This window comes from Ranitomeya imitator, chromosome 1 (genome assembly GCF_032444005.1).
Source record: "Ranitomeya imitator isolate aRanImi1 chromosome 1, aRanImi1.pri, whole genome shotgun sequence".
In the NCBI taxonomy this organism is placed as follows: Eukaryota; Metazoa; Chordata; class Amphibia; order Anura; family Dendrobatidae; genus Ranitomeya; species Ranitomeya imitator.
In genome coordinates, this window is record NC_091282.1 from 255,989,894 (window position 1) to 256,004,280 (window position 14,387).

Genomic DNA, 14,387 nt, shown 5'->3' on the forward strand with positions numbered 1-14,387 from the left:
CCTTCCCCGGACCAGATGACCCAGGAGGTCCCTCCAACTCTACCATTCTATGAGCTCTCAGGAATATACTTTGTGTCCTGATTTATTATTTGATCACTCCTGTTAGGTCAAAACAAACTGTGCTTTTAGTTATTAGGATAGTGGACCTGTTATAATGCTATACTGCCATTATATACAGCACAATCATCTGATGACCGATCCAATTTATTAAACAATGATAATGGATCCTGCTCATCTATATGGCACTGTACCTGATGTCAAAACCCATTAGTCTTCACAATCCTTGTTTTTTTTATTATTATTGAGGTTAGTGATTGAAAAATTGATACAAAATATGACTTTTAATGTCAATTTAGCATTAGATTTTCAGTAAGGTTTATTTAATTGCAGAGCAGCACAAAATATCTAGCTGTGATCCGGACCTGTGTGTATCAGCAGCTTCAAACCAATGAAGATAATTTCTTTGGTGTTGTCTGCGGCTTTTATATTGATGACCCATTCTCCGCATCAATCATCAATATACGATTGGTGGAGGACCAATGCCCAGCACCCACAGCAATCAGCTGTCATCAGCCCTGGTGGTGGCCAGTTGTAAACCGTGTACAGACTGGTTTACGAAAGCTCCATCACACAGTTTAGTGGCCGCTGCCGGGTACGACAGGTCAGCTTCTATTGAAGAAAATGGGAGATCAACTGCAATACCTGGCAGTGGCCACAGGCTGTGTGGCGGAGCATTGCTGTCCCACTCTGTAGACCGTTTACATCTGGCTGCTGATAATGGCTGATCATCGTAGGTGCTAGGTGGTAGAGGACACCCGCCAGTTTTATAATGGTGATCTATCCTGCACATAGTGGACAATACTTTTAGGCATTTGAGAAGACTTCAATTTGCTTCTGTGTATGATATATACAATACAGAATGTTAGAGAATTTATTTGTTTTCATTGGTAATTGCTTTTTTTCTTATTATTATGTTTCATAGATGAGGACGTTAATCTCTTAGTAATCGTAGTTGATGTGAACCCTATTTGGTGGGGACAGCAGGCCCTCAATCAATCAGTGGTATGTAGTTCTGGATCTGTCATATTTCCATGACTCTACATTTTTATCTATATCTTACAATTATGATCACGGTTTCCTACTATCTTATAGGTCACACTTCCAAAATGCATTGATGCAGTTATGGTGATGGGAAATTCCCACTTATTTATGGGCCGCAATAACAAACTTGCTGTAATTGCCAGCCATTTACAGGAGAGGTACTGTTACCAGTGATCACATACTATAAGCTGCTGTCATTTGTTTTATGCAGTAATGATAATATATGGTGTTTGCTTTTTAGTCGCCTTCTTTTTCCAGGCAAGCAGTGGATATGTGGAGACTTGACTGGGGAATCTGCAATTCTGGAATCGAACGCATCCGGCAGCAAGGATGGCAAATATGAATTACTGACGGCCGCCAATGACCTGATTGCTGATGAGATTAAAGACCTCATGACAAAATGTAAGGACTTGTAATCGGGGAGTATCTATATCATGTTACTGCTGTCTCTTTCAGAGCCTGTTCTGTGGACTTTCATATATTATAGCAATGTTTCTATACTTGTAGGCACATCTTGATAATGCAATGGTTAACCCGGATTTATTTATCATTTGATGCTTTCCTGTTTCATGTTAGCTGGGGAAATTAAAAGACAGCGGACCGACACTGTTCTAGCAGGATCTCTAGCGAAAGCTCTTTGCTGTATCCTTTTGTTATTACACCTGCAGTTGTGGAAAAATGCCATATTAATTTCATCTTTTTTTACATGAATTAAAGAACTATTTAAGGCAAACTACATCATAAAATGGAAGTTAAAAAGGTACAAAAATATGTACTAATTGAACTTAATATGGACTAAAGAAGCTGTTCTAAGTGAGCAGCATATTTCCATATGCCCCATTAGGATGAAATACAGGAAGGATGGGAGATGGGTCTGTTCCCTGTAAGGTGAGGTGCCTCAGAAAAGGGGGTTGTTATTGGTGACCAACGATCTTTTGCAAAAAAAAAAAAGGGGTAACTTGATAGCAACTAAATCTAATCTCAGTTATGGCCCTGTTCATCCTTTATAAGATTAAGTTCTGCTATGCAATGCACAAATGCACAATATACACAGGCTGTTATAGGATAGCCCTCTAATACTTTGATTGTCTTATACCGTCATTGGACGAATCTATATATATATATAATTGTCTAAGGGTCACTTCCATCTGTCTGTCTGTCTGTCCTTCTGTCACGGTTATTCATTCGCTGATTGGTCTCAGCAGCTGCCTGTTATGGCTGCCGCGACCAATCAGCGACGGGCACAGTCCGATTAGTCAAAAAACAAAAACCTGCTATACTCACCCTCCACCGCCTTTCTCGCTCCTCGGGAAGCTCCGGTGACCGTTCCATTGCAAGCGGCAGCTTCCGGTTCCAGGCCTGGTGTGCGACAAGGACCTGCCGTGACGTCACAGTCATGTGACCGCGACGTCATCATAGGTCCTGCTCACACCAGCCCTGGGACCAGAAGCTGACGCTTGCAATGGAGCGATCCCGGGAGCGTCCCGAGGAGCGGGAAAGGCGGCGGGTGGTGAGTATAGCACGATTTCAACGGGCCTTCGGAAGGTGAGTATATGTTTATTTTTTTTTTTAAAGTCTCTATACTACGTGGCTCTGTGCTGTATACTCCGTCACTGTGCAATATACTATGTGGCTGGGCAATATACTACGTGGCTGGGCAATATACTACGTGGCTGGGCAATATACTACGTGGACATGCATATTCTAGAACAGAGGTCCCCAACCGCCGGTCCGCGGACCAGGACCGGGCCGTTGAGGTTTTTCAGCCGGTCCGCGGCGCCGCTGACAGCTAGCTTCGCGGCCCTGCGCCTGGTCAGAGCACGCTCTGTGACAGCTCGCAGCTCCCGGCAGAGAACATTATGCAGGACGGGGCGGGGCGTCAGGCGGGTCTTAGTGACGCAGCCCTCCTGCGCAGCATGGTGTGTTCCTGATGGGGTGGGGCGGCAGGCTCTCCTCACTGACACGCCCAGTGGCGTATCTAGGGAGGGGGGGCAGCCGGGGCATTTGCCCCGGGCGCAGCCGGCAGGGAGGGGCGCAGTCGGGCCGCCTCATTCGGCGGTCCGCAGTGTCTCCCCCGGCGGCTGCATTCTGCCGCCCCCGGTCAGGGAGTCAGCTGTTCTCTGTGCCGACTGTCAAGCTGACAGCCGGCACAGAGAAGCTGCAGAGCGCCGGCTCCCAACGTGTGCAGAGGTGGAGGGGAGCCCCTGCAGGGTGGCTGCGACGGGCAGGGAGAAATCCCTGCAGCTCCGCTGCCCAGCGATCTGTCTTCCTGCTTCCTCTCACACAGACGCGCCGCTGGATGACGTCATCATTCAGCGGCCGGCTGTGTCAGAGGAAGGCAATGAGATGCTGTGGTAGAGTGCGAGGAGAGGTGAGAGGGGTGTGTGAATGTGTGTGCGAGAATGTGTGTGTGTGTGAATGTGTGTGTGAATGTGTGTGTGTGAGAATGTGTGTGTGTGAATGTGTGTGTGTGTGTGTGAGAATGTGAATGTGTGTGTGTGTGAATGTGTGTGTGTGTGTGTGTGTGAGAATGTGAATGTGTGTGTGTGAGAGTGTGTGTGTGAATGTGTGTGTGAGAATGTGTGTGTGTGTGTGTGTGAGAATGTGTGTGTGTGTGTGTGAGAATGTGTGTGAATGTGTGTGTGTGTGTGTGAATGTGTGTGTGTGAATGTGTGTGTGAGAATGTGTGTGTGAATGTGTGAATCACATTCTCATTATAAATGTCATAATTACATGATAAGTATGCACTAAGCTCCACCCCTCCATAACCCCACCCCCATATGACCAGAGCCCCACCCCTGCCCCACCCCCACCCCACCGGGCCATGGAAAACTGGTCTTGCTTAAAGCCGGTCCCTGGTGCAAAAAAGGTTGGGGACCTCTGTTCTAGAATACCCGATGCGTTAGAATTGGGCCACCATCTAGTATTGTTTATAAAAGTATTAACCCCTTACCGGCATCGGACGTACTATACCGTCCGATGCCGGCTCCCCTGCTTTGATGAGCCCGCACCAAAGCCGGGACATGTCAGCTGTTTTGAACAGCTGACATGTGCCCGTAATAGGCGCGGGCAGAATCGCGATCTGCCCGCACCTATTAACTAGTTAAATGCCGCTGTCAAACGCAGACAGCGGCATTTAACTACCGCTTCCGGCCGGGCGGCCGGAAATGACGTCATCGCCGACCCCCGTCACATGATCGGGGGTCGGCGATGCTTGTGAATGGTAACCATAGAGGTCCTTGAGACCTCTATGGTTACTGATTGCCCGTCGCTGTGAGCGCCACCCTGTGGTCGGCGCTCACAGCACACGTGCAATTCTGCTACATAGCAGCGATCAGCAGATCGCTGCTATGTAGCAGAGCCGATCGGGTTGTGCCTGCTTCTAGCCTCTCATGGAGGCTATTGAAGCATGGCAAAAGTAAAAAAAAAAAAAGTTTAAAAAAATGTGAAAAAAATAAAAAAAACATAAAAGTTTAAATCACCCCCCTTTCGCCTCAATCAAAATAAATCAATAAAAAAAATATCAAATCTACGCATATTTGGTATCGCCGCGCTCAGAATCGCCCGATCTATCAAATAAAAAAAAGTATTAACCTGATCGCTAAACAGCGTAGCGGGAAAAAAACTCGAAACGCCAGAATTACGTTTTTTTGGTCGCCGCGACATTGCATTAAAATGCAATAACGGGCGATCAAAAGAACGTATCTGCACCGAAATGCTATAATTAAAAACGTCATCTCGGCACGCAAAAAATAAGCCCTCAACCGACCCCAGATGATGAAAAATGGAGACGCTACGAGTATCGGAAAATGGCGCAATTTTTTTTTTTTTTTTTTTTTTTTTTTTTAGCAAAGTTTGGAATTTTTTTTCACCACTTAGATAAAAAATAACCTAGTCATGTTTGGTGTCTATGAACTCGTAATGACCTGGAGAATCATAATGGCAGGTCATTTTTAGCATTTAGTGAACCTAGCAAAAAAGCCAAACAAAAAACCAATGTGGGATTGCACTTTTTTTGCAATTTCACCGCACTTGGAATTTTTTTCCCGTTTTCTAGTACACGACATGCTAAAACCAATGATGTCGTTCAAAAGTACAACTCGTCCCGCAAAAAATAAGCCCTCACATGGCCAAATTGACGGAAAAATAAAAAAGTTATGGCTCTGGGAAGGAGGGGAGCGAAAAACGAACACGGAAAAACGAAAAATCCCCCGGTCATGAAGGGGTTAAACCATCTTTGGATTCTCAACAGTGAATCTACACTTTAAGAATATTTAAAATCTGTGATTTGGTTCAATTTTGTTTGAGTTACCCTATACACATGCTCAGATGGTTCAACCGAGCATGCAGGTGTTTTCAATGGGAAGTAAGCTGGTGGCAGCTTATCTCCTGTGGAGCAAAAGATTATCTGTTGAAGGAGAGTAATGATCTGCTCATACACATCAGCCAGTTTTACTACAGTGGGGCAAAAAAGTATTTAGTCAGTCTGCAATAGTGCAAGTTCCACCACTTAAAAAGATGAGAGGCGTCTGTAATTTACATCGTAGGTAGACCTCAACTATGGGAGACAAACTGAGAAAAAAAAATCCAGAAAATCACATTGTCTGTTTTTTTAACAATTTATTTGCATATTATGGTGGAAAATAAGTATTTGGTCAGAAACAAACAATCAAGATTTCTGGCTCTCACAGACCTGTAACTTCTTCTTTAATAGTCTCCTCTTTCCTCCACTCATTACCTGTAGTAATGGCACCTGTTTAAACTTGTTATCAGTATAAAAAGACACCTGTGCACACCCTCAAACAGTCTGACTCCAAACTCCACTATGGTGAAGACCAAAGAGCTGTCAAAGGACACCAGAAACAAAATTGTAGCCATGCACCAGGCTGGGAAGACTGAATCTGCAATAGCCAACCAGCTTGGAGTGAAGAAATCAACAGTGGGAGCAATAATTAGAAAATGGAAGACATACAAGACCACTGATAATCTCCCTCGATCTGGGGCTCCACGCAAAATCCCACCCCGTGGGGTCAGAATGATCACAAGAACGGTGAGCAAAAATCCCAGAACCACGCGGGGGGACCTAGTGAATGAACTGCAGAGAGCTAGGACCAATGTAACAAGGCCTACCATAAGTAACACACTACGCCACCATGGACTCAGATCCTGCAGTGCCAGACGTGTCCCACTGCTTAAGCCAGTACATGTCCGGGCCCGTCTGAAGTTTGCTAGAGAGCATTTGGATGATTCAGAGGAGTTTTGGGAGAATGTCCTATGGTCTGATGAAACCAAACTGGAACTGTTTGGTAGAAACACAACTTGTCGTGTTTGGAGGAAAAAGAATACTGCGTTGCATCCATCAAGCACCATACCTACTGTAAAGCATGGTGGTGGAAACATCATGCTTTGGGGCTGTTTCTCTGCAAAGGGGCCAGGACGACTGATCCGGGTACATGAAAGAATGAATGGGGCCATGTATCGTGAGATTTTGAGTGCAAACCTCCTTCCATTAGCAAGGGCATTGAAGATGAAACGTGGCTGGGTCTTTCAACATGACAATGATCCAAAGCACACCGCCAGGGCAACGAAGGAGTGGCTTCGTAAGAAGCATTTCAAGGTCCTGGAGTGGCCTAGCCAGTCTCCAGATCTCAACCCTATAGAAAACCTTTGGAGGGAGTTGAAAGTCCATGTTGCCAAGCGAAAAGCCAAAAACATCACTGCTCTAGAGGAGATCTGCATGAAGGAATGGGCCAACATACCAACAACAGTGTGTGGCAACCTTGTGAAGACTTTTGACCTCTGTCATTGCCAACAAAGGATATATTACAAAGTATTGAGATGAAATTTTGTTTCTGACCGAATACTTATTTTCCACCATAATATGCAAATAAAATGTTAAAAAAACAGACAATGTGATTTTCTGGATTTTTTTTTCTCAGTTTGTCTCCCATAGTTGAGGTCTACCTATGATGTAAATTACAGACGCCTCTCATCTTTTTAAGTGGTGGAACTTGCACTATTGCTGACTGACTAAATACTTTTTTGCCCCACTGTATGTGTGCAAGTGTAAGGGTGCTTTCACATTATTTGTTCTTTCGGTGACCCCATGAGGGCTTATGTGGAACACCCCACAAACCGGGATTTGGACGTATGTGCCGACTATGCCATAGACTGTAATGATGCTGACAGAGCACACGTTCGCTCTGCCAGCACCATTATAGTCTATATCCCCTTCGGCGCATAAGTCCAGATAATCCTGGATAATGCAACTAATTTAATAACAGGCTTTTATATACTTAACTGGTTGAGTACTTTGTGGAGCGGGTAAAGTGCCATCTAACCTATTCCGCAGCGCTTTACAGGTTGCACACATTATCGTCGCTGTCCCCGTTGGGGCTCACAATCTAAATTCCCTATCAGTATGTCTTTGGAATGTGGGAGGAAACCGGAGTACCCGGAGGAAACCCACACAAACACGGAGAGAACATTCAAACTCTTTGCAGATGTTGTCCCTTAGTGGGGCTTGAACCCAGGACTCCAGCACTGCACGGCTGCTGTGCTATCCACTGCGCCGCCGTGCTGCCCCATAATTTACTAGGAAGACCTTCACGTAGACTAGTACACAAATCAATGGACTAAGATATATGACTACTCAGTATGCAGAATTAAAAGGGTTGCCCAAACAGGTATTGATGACTTATCTGAAGGATAAGTCCTCAATAGCAGATCGGTGGAGGTCTGACACCAAGGATTCCTACCATTCAGCTGTTATTTGCCCTGGCGATGGCCAAATATTAACGCTTTGAATGGAGCTGCCAAGTGCAGTCCCATGCAACGTGTGACCGCTGCTGTCGGTTATTGCAGCATAGATTCTATTTAAAAAAATAGAATTAGTCTTACCGGTAATTCGGTTTCTAGGAACCTTCCACGACAGTCACCTTGGAGGATGTCTCCCCGCCCTAATGGGAGACAGGAAACACAAAGAGGTTAAATAACCCTCCCCTTCCTGCTGTCTCCAGTGTTTTTTTCTGGACACACAAGCATGTATAGTTACCATAAAAAAAGCAGGAATCATCCAATGGCAATATCAGATAGGGAGGGAAATTAGTGCTGTCGTGGAAGGTTCCTAGAAACCGAATTACCAGTAAGACTAATTCTATTTTCTCCAGTCACCTTCCACGACAGTCACCTTGGAGTAGTACCAACACTGATTTCTTTAGGGAGGGACCACAGCTTGCAGAACATGTCTGCCAAATATTAGATCCCTGTTAAAACTCAGTCTGTAATGTCTGGTGAAGGTATGTACAGAAGACAATGTAGCCGCTTTGCATATCTGCTCAGATGAAGCGTTCCCTCTCGCTGCCCAGGATGTAGAGACCGACCGGGTGGAGTGAGTCTTTAGTGAAGCCAGAGGAGGAAGATCTTTTATCGAGTACGCTAGACAGATGGCCTGTTTGATCCAGTTTGCAATTGTGCCTTTAGCTGCTTTTTTACCTTTATTTTGGCCTGAAAACGGAATAAAAAGATTCTGTTCAACCCTCCAATCCCTGGATTGTTCCAGGTAATGGAGAACCACTCTGTGGACATCCAGAGTGTGGAAATTTTCTTCCCTGGCATAAGGATTTGGGCAAAATGAGGGCAGCACAATATCTTGACCCCTATGAAAGTCTGAGGCAACCTTGGGCATAAAGGAGGGATCTAAACGTAAAACTATACAATCAGAGTTTATAGTTAGGTAGGGTTCCTGTATTGACAGGGCCTGCAATTCTCTTATGCGTCTAGCCGTGGTAATTGCCACCCAGAAAAACCGTCTTAAGAGTCAGGGTTTTAAGAGATATTGAGGACAAGGGTTCGAAGGGAGCCTGGGTTAGACTGTTGAGTACTAAATTTAAATCCCAGGGAGGGACCCGGTTAGGGAGCCTAGGACGTATTTTACTTGCAGAGGTCATAAATCGTTTAATCCAGCGGTGGCCCGCCAGGTCTTAGTCAAAAAAAGAGCTAAGAGCAGAAATCTGGACCTTCAGAGTGCTCGGGGAAAGACCTAGCTCCAACCCTTTCTGGAGGAAGTCCAGGATCTGAGCAGTGTTGGGGTGGAAAGGATCAGGGACATTGGGAAGGCACCAGGAAGAGAACTTTTTTTTATACTTTGCCATAGATGGCATTTGTCACTGGTTTCCTGCTCTTTTGGAGCATTTGGATTACCCTTTTCCGAGAGACCTCTGGCTTTTAGGATGCTGGCTTCAGTAACCAAGCTGCTAGCTTCAGTCTGTTCAAGTCTGAGTAACGTAGGGGACCCTGGTAAAGGAGGTCAGAGGTCTGGGGTAGAAGCAAGGGACCTTCTAAAGCCATGTCCATCAGTGCGCTGTACCAGCTGTGCCCTGCCCACATTGGAGCAATTTGGACCAGGTCACAACGATCGTTTTCGCCAACATGGGGATAGGCGGGAAGGCATAGGCCAGGTTGAAATTCCATGGATGGGCGAAAGCATCTACCCCCGAGCCCTATAAGCCGGACTGAGAGAGAAAAAGGTTTTTGTTATTGCATTCTGAGCATTTGCAAACAAATCGACATCTGGGCTCCCCATCTCGCAGTCAGGGATAGGAAGACCGCTTGGTTCAGGCACCATTCCCAGATGGACATCCCTCCTGCTCAGGAAGTCCACCTGGGCATTGTCCGAACCCTTGAGATGTGTTGCCGGGATAGACAACAGGTGTTTCTCTGCCCAGAAAAATATTCTTTCCGCGATTAGTTTTAGGCTGGCATACTTCATGCCCCCTTGATGTCGAAGGTAGGCTACTGTTGTTATGTTGTCGGAGTAGATCCGAACATGATGATTTTGAATTGGAGGGGAGGCAGCTATTAGTGCTTCCTCCACTGCCTTTAGTTCCCTCAGGTTTGAAGATCTGGATCTTATGTTCAGGGGCCATAATACCTGAAAATATGTTTCCTCCACCACAGCTCCCCAACCCCTTCGACTGGCATGTGTACAAAGAATCTTTAGGGGGAGCTGATCCCAGCTCACCCCCCTCCCAGGTTTTGGCAATTCAGCCACCAGGAGAGAGCCGACTTCACATGTCCAGGGAGCGGAATTCTCCTGGACAGTACATTGTGGTACCTTCCAGAGTATAGAAGGATATGGGATTGGAGGGTTTGAGTGTGCGCTTGAGCCCAGGATACTGAAATAAGCCTGGCTTAAACAAAAGGTCAAAAACCAAAAAATAGAAATGCAAACAGCAGCAGGTTTTTGCAAAAATGAAGACGTTAAAACGTAACTTTTACTTCATAGTCTTTATAAAAAATAATAGACGAACTGTGCCACTAAGGTGCTAGTGCTAACATATACCACGAACAAACACAGAGACAAACACCCCATAAAAAAGTTTTTTGCCACGGACCCCTCGTATCGGGCCACAAAATGGTCACCAATTAAATCAGAGAAAAATACACCAGACTATTCATAGAGTTTACCGTACCGTATAAGCGGGAACCTCCCCCTACCAAAGCAGATGCGGCAGGGATACCATATATCACCGTGTGCACAAAAAACGGTACACCATGTGGTGCCAGGTATAACGGGGTAAAGCTATTAACGGAGCTCCTCTATAAAGGGTGTACAACCAATGTAGGTAAGACCCAAAATGGCAATGTAAACATACGATATGCTAAAAAATACCGCAAGCATAGTAATACAACATAAAGAGCACGTTATTCTGAGGAACAGGTATCTCCCAAACAAAAGACCAGACAAACAATAACACCGTTTCCCAATACCGGGAACTTATCACGGTGTGTGTCTAAAGTGTCATCTAGTGGGATTAAATCCTGTGTTTCTCAATACATATGTACTCGTATACTCATCTGCTGGTACTGAAGTTTATCACAGTCCTTCTGCAGGTATTAGATATATATAGCCGGACCCTCTAGCGGTTCTTTAAGACATCCGCCCTACGATATCTGGCTAGAAGTATGCCTCCCGACGCGTTTCTTCCTGAGTGGATTCATCAGGGGATTATGGCATGATGATGAGCAATCGCTAGTCTACTTACTGACGGTCGGCCTTTATAACAAGAAAGCGCCGACACTCATGGGCGCGCACTTCCGGACGCCCGGGTTCCTACTTCCGGTCCAGGCGGGCGCCGACGCCAAACGGCGGCGCGCGCACGTCTGGCCGGCCCCAGAAAACCCGTGACGTGTCAAACCTCGGATATGTCAAAGCGCATGCACCAAATCGTGACACGCACATCTCCCCGGCAACCGAGACGCTCATAGTCAAACAAAGGTAGCGTCATTTCCGGAAGTTTGCCATTCCTGCATAATAGCAACACGGGGGTACGTGCTTTTTTAGGAGTGAGGCGCAAATATATGGTCATCAATCTATGGTGAACCATTCAACCAATGCTGCCCCCTACTGCTATAGGACGGGTAGAAAATACCCCAAAACCGAAAAAGGTATGTACGGGTAAAGAAAACTATCCATAAAAAACTATTGTTACCGATACCAACATGGAAGGCCTAAGAAGAGGTATTCATATCAATAAACACCTAGACCCAAAAGAAAAAATATAATGAAATCAAAAAATAAATAATGAAATAAAAATAATACACGTTCTACACAGGGTGACACAGCAGACCCTAAAAAATGGGAAAGATAGAAAAAGAGTGATACTACACTTACCCCTATTATATCCTCTCTATCCTGATCCCTACCTCACGCGGAGGTTGGCACCCTAAACCTGCGCAGTGGCGCCCCCACTCGACGGCGGCTATCCCTAGATGGGTGATGCCCTGATACACCCTATCCCCATAGGAAGGAAGAAAAGCTTAGTTGGTCGTTGAGGCCATGTGGTGTTGTGGTCTTCAATCAAAATATCCATTTGCTTTCTCTTTGCAAAATGTTCCTGTCCCAGTCACCACCTCTTTGGGGCTGATGTACTTTGTCTATCCCCATGAACTTTACGGCCTTCAGATTGCCTTGGTGTACCCTGTTTATGTGGTTGGCCACAGGGGTATCTCTGCCTCTTATCGTGTCCCTGTGGTGTTCACCCACCCTCCTTCTCAACTCTCTACTTGTCTTCCCGATATACTCCAAACCACATTCACAGTTCATCTTGTAGATTACTCCTCTCGTCTTACAGTTAATAAAATGGTTAATATAGAAGGTTTTTCCTGTCACATTACTGACAAACTCCTTTCCTTGGCACAGTGCTCCGCAGTATTTACAACTGCCACATTTATAGCACCCTTTCACCCTCTCACCCAACCATGTGGAGTTTACTTGGGGGAGGGGTGAGGTAAAATGGCTGTGGACCACTCTATCTTTAATTGAACGGCCCTGTTTAAAAGTGATTTGTGGGACCGGAGTAAGAACACCCTTAAGATCATCGTCCATCTGGAGGATTGGCCAGTGTCTTTTTAGAATTTCCCTCATATCCATGGCCCCGTTAGTGTACCTCGTGATCAATCTCACATGTTCATCCCCTTCTTTTTTAGGGGTGGGTATTAAGAGATCCTTTCTCTGTTTTTCAAGAGATGCACTGTAAGCCTCCTTAAGGATATTGTCAGGGTACCCCCGTTCTCGGAAACGTGCTCTGAGATCATTAGCCTGTTCACAATATGTGGGGGGCTCAGAGCAGTTCCTACGAACCCGTAAATACTGTCCTTTGGGTATACCTTTCTTGAGGGGAGCAGGGTGATTTGACTCCCACCTCAGGAGGGAATTAGTAGATATTGGTTTTCTGTACGTACTCGTACTCAATTGGCCATCATTTCTTTTTTCAATCAGGACATCTAGAAATGGTAATCTATTTCGGTCCATCTCATAGGTAAAATGCAGGCCTAAATCATTATGATTAAGTCCTCCTACGAAGGATACAAAACTCTCCTCACTGCCCTTCCAGATGACGAAAACGTCGTCAATGTAGCGAAGCCACATGACGACGCTATCCTCCGTGGACGATGTTTCACTGAACACGATGTTCTCCTCCCACCAGCCCAAGAGCAGATTTGCATACGAGGGGGCACAAGGGCTCCCCATCGCGGTGCCCCTGAGCTGGTGGAAGTACACACCGTCAAATAAAAAATAATTTTTCGTCAGACAAAATTCTAGGGCCTTCAGTACAAAATCGTTATGCCTACAAAATTGTAGACCTCTTGTATTCAGGAAGTACTCCACGGCCATAATACCTTTACTGTGTGGGATAGAGGAGTAAAGTGCCTCCACATCTATGGAACACAACAACATATCTGTGTCAAGTACCACACTTTCAAGTTTCAAAAGAAGGTCCGCCGTGTCACGTGTGTAAGAACTCAAAGAAACCACAAAGGGGCGCAGAATACGATCTATGTACAAACCTAGATTTTGTGTGAGGCTACCGATCCCCGACACTATGGGTCTCCCTTTAAGGGGGTGAATACCCTTGTGTACCTTGGGTAGACAGTAAAAAGTCGATACCACAGGATGTACAGGTATCAAAAACTCCATCTCACTGGCGTCTATCAGTTTATCATTAAACGCCTCTGTTACCAAGGCTCTTAGCTGACCATGATACATCCTGGTGGGATTTGTCTCGAGTTTTTCATATCCCATCTCTTCTTGTAGCAGGGAGTGACATAGATCTCTGTATTGTGCTGCATCCATGACTACTACATTCCCCCCTTTATCTGAGGGTTTAATAACCCTGTCTCGGTCTTTCTCTAGTTCACACAAACTCATCATCTCCTTTTTTGTCAGATTATAGGGACCCCCCTTTTTTGGTTTGGATTCCAATTCAACCAGATCTCTAGTCACCAAATTCAAAAAAACATCAACCGGACTTAAGTCGCCCATAGCGGGTGGCATGCGTTTACTTTTGTTTTTGAGGTTGGTGAATGGACCATCCCCTCTATCATTTGGGTCAGTCTCACTAAGATGGTATAGGAACCTAACGTCACCCAGAAGGTCCTCATCTATGCCCAATTCTAGACACCGTTTTTTGTCCTCATTAATAAAGTGCTTTTTCCATTTAAGTCGACGGATAAACAGGTTCAGGTATTTCACTGCTTCAAAACTCTCATAGTCTGTTGTTGGGACAAAGGACAGTCCCTTACTTAAGACGGCCATCTGTTCGTTACTCAAGGCCCTTGAAGACAAATTAATGACCCGATTGTCTATAGGGGGTTCCGGGGGTTGAATCGGTTCCTCAATGGATAACTGAGATCTAAAAAACGATCCCCCTGTGGTGATCCTCTACCTGCTCCTCTCCCTCCACGTGCCCCTCCCCCTCTACTCTTCGTTTTACCCTTTTGAT

The 14,387-nt window shown here is 45.5% G+C and overlaps 1 protein-coding gene across 2 annotated transcripts in view; it reads left to right on the forward strand.

The window, feature by feature from the left end:
* Positions 1–14,387, forward strand: part of GTF2H3 (general transcription factor IIH subunit 3) — a 65,308-nt gene that overhangs the window by 965 nt on the left and 49,956 nt on the right. For both annotated transcript variants that reach the window (XM_069755984.1, XM_069755983.1), the window contains exons 2-5: positions 983–1,062; positions 1,153–1,259; positions 1,343–1,503; positions 1,678–1,743. In XM_069755984.1, the coding sequence (XP_069612085.1) occupies positions 983–1,062; positions 1,153–1,259; positions 1,343–1,503; positions 1,678–1,743 (414 nt within the window). The remainder of the gene's footprint in view (positions 1–982; positions 1,063–1,152; positions 1,260–1,342; positions 1,504–1,677; positions 1,744–14,387) is intronic.